Below are 14547 nucleotides of genomic sequence, written 5' to 3'. Positions count from 1 at the left end.
ACACACACACACACACACACACACACACACACACGCACACACACACACAGACACACGCACACACACACACACAGACACACACACACACACACACACACACACACAAAGGAATCATAATTCTGACACCCGGCAGCAGGTCAATACGCTCCTTCAACATTATATCAAAACAAAAGATCACCTTCCCTCTGAATCCACCTCTGTACCTCCTAACACTGATCACTACTGCTACCACTAGTACTGATCACTAGTACTGATCACTACTGCTACCACTAGTACTGATCACTAGTACTGATCACTACTGCTACCACTAGTACTGATCACTAGTACTGACCACTAGTACTGATCACTAGTACTGATCACTACTGCTACCGACTAGTACTGATCACTAGTACTGATCACTAGTACTGATCACTAGTACTGATCACTACAGCTACCACTAGTACTGATCACTAGTACTCATCACTAGTACTGATCACTAATACTCATCACTGCTTATCGGTTCTAATTACTTCTGCTCATCACTTAAAGTAATCACTATGAGTCTTATGCAAATGTAATTTCCCATTTGAAATACTGTGTGTGTGTGTGTGTGTGTGTGTGTGTGTGTGTGTGTGTGTGTGTGTGTGTGTGTGTGTGTGTGTGTGTGTGTGTGTGTAGAGTATCAAGGTGTGCTGGCAGCCCCCTCCCCCATCTTCACTGAACGGTCTCATCACGGCCTATAAGATCCGTTACCATAGGAACGGTCGCCGTGGTGACCAGGAGGCCCTGGAGCCCAACAACTACTGGTACCTGTTCACAGGTGAGTGTCTTCTATTATACTGTAATACAGTACACAATACTGTATTATACTGTAATACAGTACACAATACTGTATTATACTGTACACAATACTGTATTATACTGTAATACAGTACACAATACTGTATTATACTGTAAACAATACTGTATTATACTGTAATACAGTACACAATACTGTATTATACTGTAATACAGTACACAATACTGTATTATACTGTAAACAATACTGTATTATACTGTACACAATACTGTATTATACTGTAAACAATACTGTATTATACTGTAAACAATACTGTATTATAATATAAACAATAATGAATTATACTGTAATATGTGAATATGAATATGAATATGAATTATACTCTCTCTCTCTCTCTCTCCCTCTCTCTCTTTCTCTCTTTCTCTCCCTCTCTCTCTCTCTCTCTCTCTCTCTCCCTTTCTCCCTCGCTCTCTCTCTCTCTCTCTCTCTCTCTCTCTCTCTCTCCCTCCCTCTCTCTCTCTCTCTCTCTCTCTCTCTCAGGTCTGGAGAAGGGGACTCAGTATAGTTTCCAGGTGGCGGCCATGACGGTAAACGGGACTGGACCGCCCAGCGAGTGGATTTCTGCAGAGACCCCCGAGACCGACCTGGATGGTGAGGGGGGAGGGGGGGAGAGGGGGGAGGGGAGGAGGGGAGGAGACAGACCTGGACGGTGAGGGGGGGGAGGGGGGGAGGGGGGAGGAGACAGGGGAGGGGGGGAGGGGGGAGGAGACAGGGGAGGGGGGGAGGGGGGAGGAGACAGACCTGGACGGTGAGGAGGGAGGGGGGGAGGGGAGGGGGGGAGGGGGGAGGAGACAGGGGAGGGGGAGAGAGGGGAGGAGAGAGAGGAAGGGAGCAAGGGAAAGAAAGAAGGAGGAAGTAGGGAGAGGGAGAGGGACATGGGAGAGAGAGGGCGAGGTAGTAATGTCACTCATAGTAACAAGTTAAAGGTAACTCGGGGCAACAAGATTAAGACACACTTTAGAAGCGTCATTAAACTGTTTACAGAGCGGGACGGCTGCTTATCTTAACCAATCAGCCGCTTAGAACTGAAGACTACCGATGCAGACCAGAAGAGTCGTGGATGAGGTTAGAATCATCTGGTTGTGTTCTGAGTAGCCGCTGCTAACACACTTACAGACCAGGTGGCCGCGCCCCGCTAACACATTCTGGCATGTATTGACCAGGCTGTTTTAAGAGTAACCACTAAAGCTAAGCAACAGTAGCAGTCAATAAGGGTGTTTGGGCTGTGTGTGTGTGTGTGTGTGTGTGTGTGTGTGTGTGTGTGTGTGTGTGTGTGTGTGTGTGTGTGTGTGTGTGTGAGTCTGGGTGACCTTATCAGTTTGTTTTTAAACAGAGAGCCAAGTGACCTTACATGTTTGTTGGTAAACAGAGAGAAAGGTGATAATATGTTTGTTTGGAAACAGAGAGCCAGGTGATAATATGTGTGTTTGTTTGTTTGTAAACAGAGAGCCAGGTGATAATATGTTTGTTTGTTTGTAAACAGAGAGCCAGGTGATAACATGTTTGTTTGTTTGTAAACAGAGAGCCAGGTGATAACATGTTTGTTTGTTTGTAAACAGAGAGCCAGGTGATAATATGTTTGTTTGTTTGTAAACAGAGAGCCAGGTGATAATATGTTTGTTTGTTTGTAAACAGAGAGCCAGGTGATAATATGTTTGTTTGTTTGTTTGTAAACAGAGAGCCAGGTGATAATATGTTTGTTTGTTTGTAAACAGAGAGCCAGGTGATAATATGTTTGTTTGTAAACAGAGAGCCAGGTGATAACATGTTTGTTTGTTTGTTTGTAAACAGAGAGCCAGGTGATAACATGTTTGTTTGTTTGTAAACAGAGAGCCAGGTGATAATATGTTTGTTTGTTTGTAAACAGAGAGCCAGGTGATAACATGTTTGTTTGTAAACAGAGAGCCAGGTGATAATATGTTTGTTTGTAAACAGAGAGCCAGGTGATAACATGTTTGTTTGTTTGTTTGTTTGTAAACAGAGAGCCAGGTGATAACATGTTTGTTTGTTTGTAAACAGAGAGCCAGGTGATAATATGTTTGTTTGTAAACAGAGAGCCAGGTGATAATATGTTTGTTTGTTTGTAAACAGAGAGCCAGGTGATAACATGTTTGTTTGTTTGTAAACAGAGAGCCAGGTGATAATGTTTGTTTGTAAACAGAGAGCCAGGTGATAATATGTTTGTTTGTTTGTAAACAGAGAGCCAGGTGATAACATGTTTGTTTGTTTGTAAACAGAGAGCCAGGTGATAATATGTTTGTTTGTTTTGTAAACAGAGAGCCAGGTGATAACATGTTTGTTTGTTTGTAAACAGAGAGCCAGGTGATAATATGTTTGTTTGTTTGTAAACAGAGAGCCAGGTGATAACATGTTTGTTTGTTTGTAAACAGAGAGCCAGGTGATAACATGTTTGTTTGTTTGTAAACAGAGAGCCAGGTGATAACATGTTTGTTTGTTTGTAAACAGAGAGCCAGGTGCCCAACCAGCCCAGCTCCCTCCACGTGCGACCGCTCCCCAGCAGCATCATCATGTCCTGGACGTCTCCGCTCAGCGCCTCCATCCTGGTGCGCGGCTACATCATCGGCTACGGCGTGGGCAGCCCCTACGCCGAGACGGTGCGGGTGGACAGCAAGCAGAGGTTCTACACCATCGAGAACCTGGGTGAGACCAGATAACTCATACCATAGACACTACACCATGGAGGACCTGGTGAGACCAGATAACTCATACCATAGACACTACACCATGGAGGACCTGGTGAGACCAGATAACTCATACCATAGACACTACACCATCGAGAACCTGGGTGAGACCAGATAACTCATACCATAGACACTGCACCATGGAGGACCTGGTGAGACCAGATAACTCATACCATAGACACTACACCATGGAGGACCTGGTGAGACCAGATAACTCATACCATAGACACTACACCATGGAGGACCTGGTGAGACCAGATAACTCATACCATAGACACTACACCATGGAGGACCTGGTGAGACCAGATAACTCATACCATAGACACTACACCATGGAGGACCTGGTGAGACCAGATAACTCATACCATAGACACTGCACCATGGAGGACCTGGTGAGACCAGATAACTCATACCATAGACACTACACCATGGAGGACCTGGTGAGACCAGATAACTCATACCATAGACACTGCACCATGGAGGACCTGGTGAGACCAGATAACTCATACCATAGACACTACACCATGGAGGACCTGGTGAGACCAGATAACTCATACCATAGACACTACACCATGGAGGACCTGGTGAGACCAGATAACTCATACCATAGACACTACACCATGGAGGACCTGGTGAGACCAGATAACTCATACCATAGACACTACACCATGGAGGACCTGGTGAGACCAGATAACTCATACCATAGACACTACACCATGGAGGACCTGGGGGGGAGCAGTACTCATCACTTAGATACTCAGTTATTGTATGTCGTACATCCTGGCACAAAAAAAGAAGAAAAGAATACGTTCCCAGACGTCTCTAACCTGTGACCTGTGTTGTGTTGCAGAGCCCAGCTCCCACTACGTCATCTCTCTGAAGGCCTTCAACAACGCCGGCCAAGGGGTCCCTCTGTACGAGAGCGCTGTCACCAGGTCCCTCTCTGGTAGGTCCCCCTGACCCCTGACCCCTGACCCCTGACCCTAACCTCTGATCTCTAGCCTCTAGGCCCTAGACCCTGACCCTAGACCCCTAGACCCTAACCCTTAGCACTACCCTAACCCTTAACCCTTAACCCTTACCTTAGACCCTAACCCCTAGACCCTAACCTTTACCCTTAACCCTAAAATCCAACCCCTACCTGAGGTGGTCTCTGAGTCTGGGCATGTGCACTGGTTCCGTCGTTCTGTCGTGTTATAGTGTTATAGTGTAGTCGGGTTAGGCTGTGGTCTGTCTCTGATACCTGCTCTCCTTCTGCTTCACATGCCAGCACTACGTCTGACACTCAGCTCTCTGTTCAGAGTCTAACCACAGCTCATCACAACCTATTATTAATGTTGCTACCGGCAACAGAATCACTAATGGCCAATAATAATCCTCATGGACTCTACTAAAACTCAATTCTAAGGAGGATTACAAACAAACATATAATATATATATATATATATATATATATATATATATATATATATATATATATTATATAAGTATAGAATTATAGCATGTGGAAGTAGGCGAGCTCTTCTCCAGTTGTCTGACCTTTTGTACTTTCTCTTTCCTCTCTTTACTCTCCTTTCATCTTCATCTGATTATCCCCGTGTTGCAACTCCCATTATGTGCGTGTGTTTGTGTTTGTGAACACCCATATTATTTTCAATCATGTAACCTGAATATATATATATATATATATATATACATTATTTTTCTTTTTATTTATTTATATTTACCCATGTACTGACGGATCTCCTAAACACACACAACAAAACGTTTGTTACGTCCCCACAAACACCAAACACACTCTGAACGTCCTCACAAACACACACTCTGAACGTCCTCATAAACACACACTCTGAACGTCCTCATAAACACACACTCTGAATGTCCTCACAAACACACACTCTGAACGTCCTCATAAACACACACTCTGAACGTCCTCACAAACACACACTTTGAACGTCCTCATAAACACACACTCTGAACATCCTCATAACACACACTCTGAACGTCCTCACAAACACACACTCTGAACGTCCTCGTAAACACACACTCTGAACGTCCTCACAAACACACACTCTGAACGTCCTCACAAACACACACTCTGAACGTCCTCATAAACACACACTCTGAACGTCCTCACAAACACACACACACACCCATGTCTCACCACGCTTCCCTCGCGTTACGCACACACACCCCCCCTCCACCGTCCCCGCCCCCAGACCCCCTAGACCCCCTGGACGTGGTCGGAATCGACGACGACCACTTCCACTCCTATGACAAATACCCGAACCCCGTCACAGAGTCCTCCTCCTCGCCCAACTCCATGATCCCCCCCGTGGGGGTCCAGGCCGCCGCCGTGTCCCCGGACGCCGTTCGCGTGTCCTGGGCCGACAACGCCCTCAGCCGCAACGCCAAGACGGTCGAGGTGCGCTTCTACTCCGTCAAGTGGAAGACCAGCTACTCCTCCAGCGGGAAGTACAAGGTGTGGTCCGTCTGTCTGTCTAGAGAGCAGCTCATATATATGAAGTACAAGGTATGGTCCGTCTGTCTGTCTAGAGAGCAGCTCATATATATGAAGTACAAGGTATGGTCCGTCTGTCTGTCTAGAGAGCAGCTCATATATATGAAGTACAAGGTATGGTCCGTCTGTCTGTCTAGAGAGCAGCTCATATATATGACCAGTGTGTGAGTGTAAAGTGGGGACCAGTGTGTGAGTGTAAAGTGGGGACCAGTGTGTGAGTGTAAAGTGAGGACCAGTGTGTGAGTGTAAAGTGAGGACCAGTGTGTGAGTGTAAAGTGAGGACCAGTGTGTGAGTGTAAAGTGAGGACCAGTGTGTGAGTGTAAAGTGGGGACCAGTGTGTGAGTGTAAAGTGAGGACCAGTGTGTGAGTGTAAAGTGGGGACCAGTGTGTGAGTGTAAAGTGGGGGCTGGTGGGGACCTCTTGTGTAAAGTGAGGACCACGTAGAGTGAAGCGGGGACTCTTGTGTTTGTGTTCCCTGGCAGTCGGCCGACACCACCGCGTTGACCCACACTGTGACGGGCCTCAAGCCCAACACCATGTACGACTTTGCAGTCATGGTGACCAAGGGTCGAAAGTCAAGTACCTGGAGCATGACGGCACACGCCACCACCTACGAAGCCGGTACACACACACACACACACGCACACACACACTCACACACACACACATGTACAGGCTCACACACTAATCGCATCAGCACTGCTACAAAATAATGATTCTTGGGTTTATTGCAAAAAAAAAGCGAACCGTAGCCTTTCATTTGGATGACAGTTCTATATTGTGGTGCTGTGTAGCTCCTAGCCCCGCCCCTAAGACTTTTATTGTGGTGCTGTGTAGCTCCTAGCTCCGCCCCTAAGACTTTTATTGTGGTGCTGTGTAGCTCCTAGCTCCGCCCCTAAGACTTTTATTGTGGTGCTGTGTAGCTCCTAGCTCCGCCCCTAAGACTTTTATTGTGGTGCTGTGTAGCTCCTAACTCGCCCCCTAAGGACCTGACGGTGATCAGCCGCGAGGGAAGGCCGCGGGCCGTGCTCATCAGCTGGCAGCCCCCCCTGGAGGCCAACGGGAGGATTACAGGTACACACACACACACACACACACACACACGTGTACGGTGAGCTACCACATTGTAGCTGTGATGTGGAACGGTACGTGAAGATGGTGACACTGCTGCCCTCCGCAGGCTACACCCTGTACTACACCCTGGACAAGAACACGCCCATCGATGAGTGGGTGATGGAGACCCTGGGCGGGGACCGCCTCACCCACCAGGTGCTGGAGCTCAGCCTGGACTCCAGCTACTACTTCAGGGTCCAGGCCAAGAACACCAAGGGCCTGGGGCCCCTGTCAGAGCCGGTGCACTTCAGGACCGCCAAGGGTAGGGGCCATACATTAATATACATTAATATACATTAATATACATTAATATACATGTGTATTAATACCTTCATATACACTTCAGGACGCCAAGGGTATTCCTTGATATATATATATATATATATATATATTATTATAGATTTATAAAACGGGTGGCTTAAATCAAGATATCTGATTGGTTCCCAACTGTTGTATAATTTTAAGGGCCGATTCCAAGACTGATATTAGGGAGTAAAATATTACTGATATCGATATATCAGCTGATATAAAAAAAATATATATATATATATATATATATATACATATAAATATGCACATAAGAACCACTAGGTCTTGGCTTTTAAATATAAATATATATGCTATATGTTATTTAATATGTATGTATGTAATATGTAATATGTATGTATTCATATTTATGTTCTTTATATTTATATTTATGTTATTATAAAAACGGGACATTACAGGAGACGTTAATGAATATAGTAATGACATTAGCATGACTGTCTGTCTCATTTTCTGTCTGACTGTCTGATGGTCTGCCTGTCTGTCTATCTGTCTAACTGTCTGTCTGACGGCCTGTTTGTCTGTGTGTCTGTCTATCGGTCTGTCTGTCTGTCTCTCTGTCTGTCTGTCTGTCTGTCTGTCTGTCTGTCTCTCTCTCTGTCTGTCTGTCTTTCACAGTTGAGCACCCAGATAAGATGGCCAACGATCAAGGTTGGTTGATGAATTAGAAATCGATCTATGATCCAATAATACAATAATACAGATCTATATATAAATGAGATGTCAATATTTGATAATAACGACACTTTATTGTACACAATAAGAGATCAAATTATTAAGACATCATTATGGTAGAGTAGATATAATTCTAGTTGTTATTATATATTATTATTATTATTGATATCATGATATATTATTTATGATGTCTTTCATTATGATCTATATTTATATTCTCTATTATTAACGGTGTGTGTTCTCCTGTGGCTCCAGGCCGGGGGGGGGACCACGCCTACTGGCCCGACGGAAACCTCATCGACCACAGCAGCATCAACGGTAACTCCTAACCAGGACTAACCACTGACTTACTAACTAACCAGCTCCTAACCAGGACTAACCACTGAGTTACTCACTGACCAGCTCCTAACCAGGACTAACCACTGAGTTACTAACTAACCAGCTCCTAACCAGGACTAACCACTGACTTACTAACTAACCAGCTCCTAACCAGGACTAACCACTGACTTACTAACTAACCAGCTCCTAACCAGGACTAACCACTGAGTTACTAACTAACCAGCTCCTAACCAGGACTAACCACTGAGTTACTAACTGGATGACTAAATGACTGGTCACCTACCTGAATGACTGGTCAACTAACTGAATGACTGGCCAACTAACTGAATGACTGGCCAACTAACTGAATGACTGGCCAACTAACTGAATGACTGGCCAACTAACTAAATGACTGGCCAACTAACTGAATGACTGGCCAACTAACTGAATGACTGGCCAACTAACTGAATGACTGGCCTACTAACTAATACATGTACTTATGACTGCTCCAGCAGTCCTGCTGTGCTGCAGCAGAAGAGGAGAGCTTCACCGTGCTCCCGTTTAGTTCCGGATAAATTCTACAGAAGAGAAGGAATCCTCAGATTCACTAAGTGTACATCTGGAGGGCCCGGTCTAGACACTGTTGGTTTGAAGCCACTTTTTCACAGTCTACCACTGCTGGCAGAGTTTGTATTCGCCAAATATACGCACTCGCAGATCCCCGTCTCCAGCGACACGATTGGTCAAAATAAATATGATCGAGAGAAAGTGAAACGCCCCGTTTCACCCAGATATGAGCGACCACCAGACCTTAGGGCTACACATCTGGATTTAGATTAATATCTTGAGTCTGATTTGTGCGGCTTCTGGATAACTTGACTGAATGAAATGAACTCTAGTTGACTGAATGACTTAACGACTAAATCTAAAACGATGTAAATGACCGACAGAGTCACTGACTCCGCCCCCTGTGTGTTTCAGGCCCTCCCATTGGCCAGATGCGTCCGCCCCACGGAGGCAGTGCCACGCCCCAACACAACGCCAACATGCTGGTGGTCGTCGTGGTTTCTGTGGGAGCGGTTGCCGTGGTGATGGTGGTGGTGGTCGCACTCATTTGCACCCGCCGCTCCTCCCACCAACAGAGGAAGTAAGGAAATCAGTCACTCTATCACTCTATCACTCTATCACTCAGTCACTCTATCACTCTGTCACTCTGTCACTATGTCACTCTATCAATCTCTCACTCTGTCACTCTGTTACTATATCACTCTATCACTACGTCACTCTATCACTCTCTTACTCTGTCATTTTATCACTCTCTTACTCTGTCACTTTATCACTGTGTGACTGTCACTCTGTGACTCTGTGTCACTCTATCACTCTGTTACTATATCACTCTGTCACTCTATCACTCTCTCACTCTGTCACTCTATCACTCTCTTACTCTGTCACTTTATCACTGTGTGACTGTCACTCTATCACTCTCTCACTCTGTCACTCTCTCTATTGATCTATCACTCTTTCACTCTATCACTCTACCAGTGTATGTGAGTGTATGTGGCAGTACATTGGGTGCAGTAACCGTGTGTGTGTGTGTGTGTGTGTGTGTGTGTGTGTGTGTGTGTGTGTGTGTGTGTGTGTGTGTGTGTGTGTGTGTGTGTGTGTGTGTGTGTCAGGAAGCGGGCCACACACCACAGTGCGGGGGGGAAGAGGAAGGGCAGCCAGAAGGAGCTGCGGCCCCCGGACCTGTGGATCCACCACGAGGAGCTGGAGATGAAGGCCCTGGAGAAGGGCGGCGCGGGGGCGGGGCCAGGCTCCCTGGGCGGGGGGGAGGGCGGGGCCTCTGGCTGTGACACGCCCCTCCAGCACATCCAGGACCTCCCACACGTAGCCCACAGCCAATCAGAGAGCCAGATTGGCAGCAAGAGCAGCCACTCTGGTAAATACATCATTTATATATGTGTGTGTATCTGTATATATATATATATATATATATATATATATATATATATATATGTGTGTATCTGTATATATATATATACAGAACCGAATGGAGCCAGATTGTCACAGGTCACCCTGATCCGAATGGAGCCAGAGGTCACCCTGGTCCATGGTGTCATAAGGAGGTCATGGACCAGGTCACCCTGGTCCATGGTGTCATAAGGAGGTGATGTTAGTGGGGCTGTAGGCCCCCTCTGACTGTACACACACTGAGTGTGTGTGTGTGTGTTCCCAGGAGCCGAGGGGGACGACGGCTCCAGCAGTATCTCTACTCTAGACCGACCCCTGGGGGCCCGGAGGCCCACCAGAGGGAAGATGATCCCCATGGACCCCCAGCCAGCCAACACCTGTGAGTACCACGCCGCCTGTAAGGACTACACTACCCAGCATGCATCACGGTCACACACCTACCCTAAGGGCTACACTACCCAGCATGCATCACAGTTACATACCTACCCTAAGAACTGCACTACCCAGCATGCATCACGGTTGCACACCTACCCTAAGAACTACACTACCCAGCATGCATCACGGTTACATACCTACCCTAAGAACTACACAACCCAGCATGCATCACGGCTGCACGCCACCTTTGAGTACTATGACACCACCTCATTACTACACCACCCAGTGTCTCCTAGTGGTTCATAGTGTGTTGTGTTCTCTAGTGGTTCATAGTGTGTTGTGTTCTCTAGTGGTGGTTCATAGTGTGTTGTGTTCTCTAGTGGTTCATAGTGTGTTGTGTTCTCTAGTGGTTCATAGTGTGTTGTGTTCTCTAGTGGTTCATAGTGTGTTGTGTTCTCTAGTGGTGGTTCATAGTGTTGTGTTGTGTTCTCTAGTGGTGGTTCATAGTGTGTTGTGTTCTCTAGTGGTTCATAGTGTGTTGTGTTCTCTAGTGGTGGTTCATAGTGTGTTGTGTTCTCTAGTGGTTCATAGTGTGTTGTGTTCTCTAGTGGTTCATAGTGTGTTGTGTTCTCTAGTGGTTCATAGTGTGTTGTGTTCTCTAGTGGTTCATAGTGTGTTGTGTTCTCCAGTGGTTCATAGTGTGTTGTGTTCTCTAGTGGTTCATAGTGTGTTGTGTTCTCTAGTGGTTCATAGTGTTGTGTTGTGTTGTGTTGTGTTCTCTAGCGGTGGTTCATAGTGTTGTGTTGTGTTCTCTAGCGGTTCATAGTGTGTTGTGTTCTCTAGTGGTTCATAGTGTGTTGTGTTCTCTAGTGGTTCATAGTGTTGTGTTGTGTTGTGTTCTCTAGCGGTGGTTCATAGTGTTGTGTTGTGTTCTCTAGTGGTGGTTCATAGTGTTGTGTTGTGTTCTCTAGTGGTTCATAGTGTGTTGTGTTGTGTTGTGTTCTCTAGTGGTGGTTCATAGTGTTGTGTTCTCTAGTGGTTCATAGTGTTGTGTTCTCCAGTGGTTCATAGTGTTGTGTTCTCTAGCGGTGGTTCATAGTGTTGTGTTGTGTTGTGTTCTCTAGCGGTGGTTCATAGTGTTGTGTTGTGTTGTGTTCTCCAGTGGTGGTTCATAGTGTTGTGTTGTGTTGTGTTCTCTAGTGGTGGTTCATAGTGTTGTGTTGTGTTGTGTTCTCCAGTGGTTCATAGTGTTGTGTTGTGTTGTGTTCTCTAGCGGTGGTGAGTGCCATCCCGGTCCCCTCTCTCGAGGGCCAGTACCCGGGTTTCTCCCAGGGCCAGTACACTCTGAGGTCCATGCCGCTGCCCAGCCTGACCCTGGACAGAGGCTACGGTACAGGTACTGAGCTACACACGTTGTTCATATAGCGTACTGTTCACCATATAATACTATTATTTATGATGTTATAATAAGAAGGAATATGTTATATAATATTATACAACGCATTCTAAACAAACGTCGCCTCCCTCGGCCGCCAGACCCCGCCCACTCCCTCCTCCAGCAGCAGGCTCCGCCTCCACACATCGCCGCCCACGCCCCTGGCCCCGCCCAGCCCTTGGTCGTCGAGGAAGCCCAAGGCAGTCACGGCAGCGTCACCGTTGCCGCGGGGACCACCCGAGCGATCCCGACGGCGTGCGTGCGACCGAGCCACCCCCTGCGGAGCTTCGTCAACGCCAACGCCGCCAGCCCTGGCGTTGGCGTTGGCGCGCCGCCCGGCGGCGGCGGCGGCAGCTGCTGCGGCGGCGGCGGCGGCGGCGGCGGAGGCAAGCTGGCCCCGCCCCTGCTGCCCCCGCCCATGGTGGCCATGTTGGAGCCCAAGGTGTACACGACCATGACCGGACCGCCCGGTAGGTCGTCACGCCCGGTTTGAGAATCTTTTTTTCGCAGGATGCTAGCGGGGCAAGTACCGCCTTTTTGGCCTCTGATTGGTTAGACGGGCTCTCCTCCGATTGGTTATTATGGCACAGGGATGGAGTTACAACAACCTCTAACAGTTAGGCTCCACGTTTTCCCAACCAGCAAATCGTCTTATAACGGCAGCGCAGTTAACAGAACCGTCAACACAGAGTCCGTTAGGGCTCCCTGAGGGGACCAGAGACGTGTTGGTCCTAACAGCATCCTGCCTGCTCAACAGAAACTGTTTAATGAAACTATTATGTCCAAATGATTACCAAAGTAAAGGCATGATGGTCATTTGTATTAGGCGACCACAGATGAATGAAGCCGCAGTCGTCAGTCAGTGGTAGAAAATACACCCGTTGACTTCTGTCGGTGGTGGACTAGAGCCCGCCCTGCGCCATAATAACCAATCGGAGGAGAGCCCCTCCAACCAATCAGAGGCGAAAAAAGGCGGTACTTGCCCCGCTGCCGTCCTACGAAAAAAGATTTGCTACCCGGTTACCGCGGGGACGCTCACTCCCTCTCCTCCGACGCACGCGGACCCCGCGGTCCCGTGGTGGTGTTGCCGGGGGGGCGTGGCTGAACCCTCTCCTCTCCGTCCCTCTCTCTCTCTCTCCAGGGTCCCTCTCAGCCTCCGCTAAGACGGCGTCTCTCGGCCAGGCGGGGAAGGCCCGCTCGCCCCTGCTTCCGGTTTCCGTGCCGACAGCACCAGACTTCCTGGAGGAAGGGGGCGGGGCCAAGCAGGCGGGGGCGGAGGACGCGGCTAACGTCAGTGAAAGATTACATCTCGTTACTCTGAGAAACCGTTCATAGTTAATTAAATATTCATTATTATTCATTAAAATTTTAAGATTAAATCTCAGCCTCATTAAGGCTCTTTAAGCTACAGAGCGCTGCACTCATCTGATGCTCACTACATGCTACAGCAAGCTACATTACGCTATATACGCTACATTAAACCACCACGCTGAATCACATTTTGTGATACACTATGCTAAGCTATGCTATAATATACTATGCTAAGCTATGGTTTGATACACTATGCTAAGCTATGGTTTGATACACTATGCTAAGCTATGCTATGATATACTATGCTAAGCTATGCTATGATATACTATGCTAAGCTATGCTATGATATACTATGCTAAGCTATGGTTTGGTACACTATGCTAAGCTATGCTATGATATACTATGCTAAGCTATGGTTTGATACACTATGCTAAGCTATGGTTTGGTACACTATGCTAAGCTATGCTATGCTAAACCTTGCTAGGCTAAACTACCCTTTGCTAAGTCCTTCTCTGCTGACCCGTGCTTCGCTCTGCAGGTCTACGAGCAGGACGACCTGTCGGAGCAGATGGCTAGCCTGGAGGGGCTGATGAAGCAGCTCAACGCCATCACAGGGTCCGCATTCTAGAACCCTTCTAGAACCCTTCAGAACCCTTCTAGAACCCTTCAGAACCCTTCTAGAACCCTGCCCCCTCCCCCAACCCGTTGGCCTTATTCACCCGTCGGCCGTCCTCCGTTCTGAGCGGCGCCGCGGGGGTTCCTGGACGGCGGTTGCGTTGGTGACCGTCTGCCTGAACGCACGTCGAACAGGAAGCTCGTTGAGGAGTAAACGTTTCTCGGCAGAGAGTCAACCAGAAAGCTAGACCAACTATCGCCTTGCTTATCAACGTTTAAAACAATACCGTTACTAAATACACCCGACACATGACAAGATTCACCAGGAATGCCCCCCGCGTCGTTCTT

General features: G+C 47.4%; 1 protein-coding gene across 1 annotated transcript in view; it reads left to right on the top strand.

Moving 5' to 3' along the window:
• Positions 1-14212, top strand: part of LOC311363257 (netrin receptor DCC-like) — a gene marked incomplete at its 3' end in the record, with an annotated part of 16410 nt that extends 2198 nt beyond the window's left edge. Inside the window, 17 exon segments of the mRNA XM_084483226.1 lie at positions 658-799; positions 1319-1429; positions 3305-3499; positions 4391-4486; positions 5760-6022; positions 6545-6683; positions 7029-7136; positions 7243-7437; positions 8118-8150; positions 8430-8492; positions 9474-9639; positions 10169-10431; positions 10729-10842; positions 12112-12234; positions 12375-12599; positions 13415-13563; positions 14123-14212. Coding sequence (XP_084339352.1) covers positions 658-799; positions 1319-1429; positions 3305-3499; positions 4391-4486; positions 5760-6022; positions 6545-6683; positions 7029-7136; positions 7243-7437; positions 8118-8150; positions 8430-8492; positions 9474-9639; positions 10169-10431; positions 10729-10842; positions 12112-12234; positions 12375-12599; positions 13415-13563; positions 14123-14212 — 2475 coding nt within the window.
• Between the last annotated feature and the right edge of the window lie 335 nt (positions 14213-14547).

The sequence above is a fragment of the Micromesistius poutassou genome (genome assembly GCF_964030765.1).
Source record: "Micromesistius poutassou genome assembly, chromosome: 18".
Taxonomy (NCBI): domain Eukaryota; kingdom Metazoa; phylum Chordata; class Actinopteri; order Gadiformes; family Gadidae; genus Micromesistius; species Micromesistius poutassou.
This window is presented reverse-complemented; position numbering and strand designations above follow the sequence as displayed.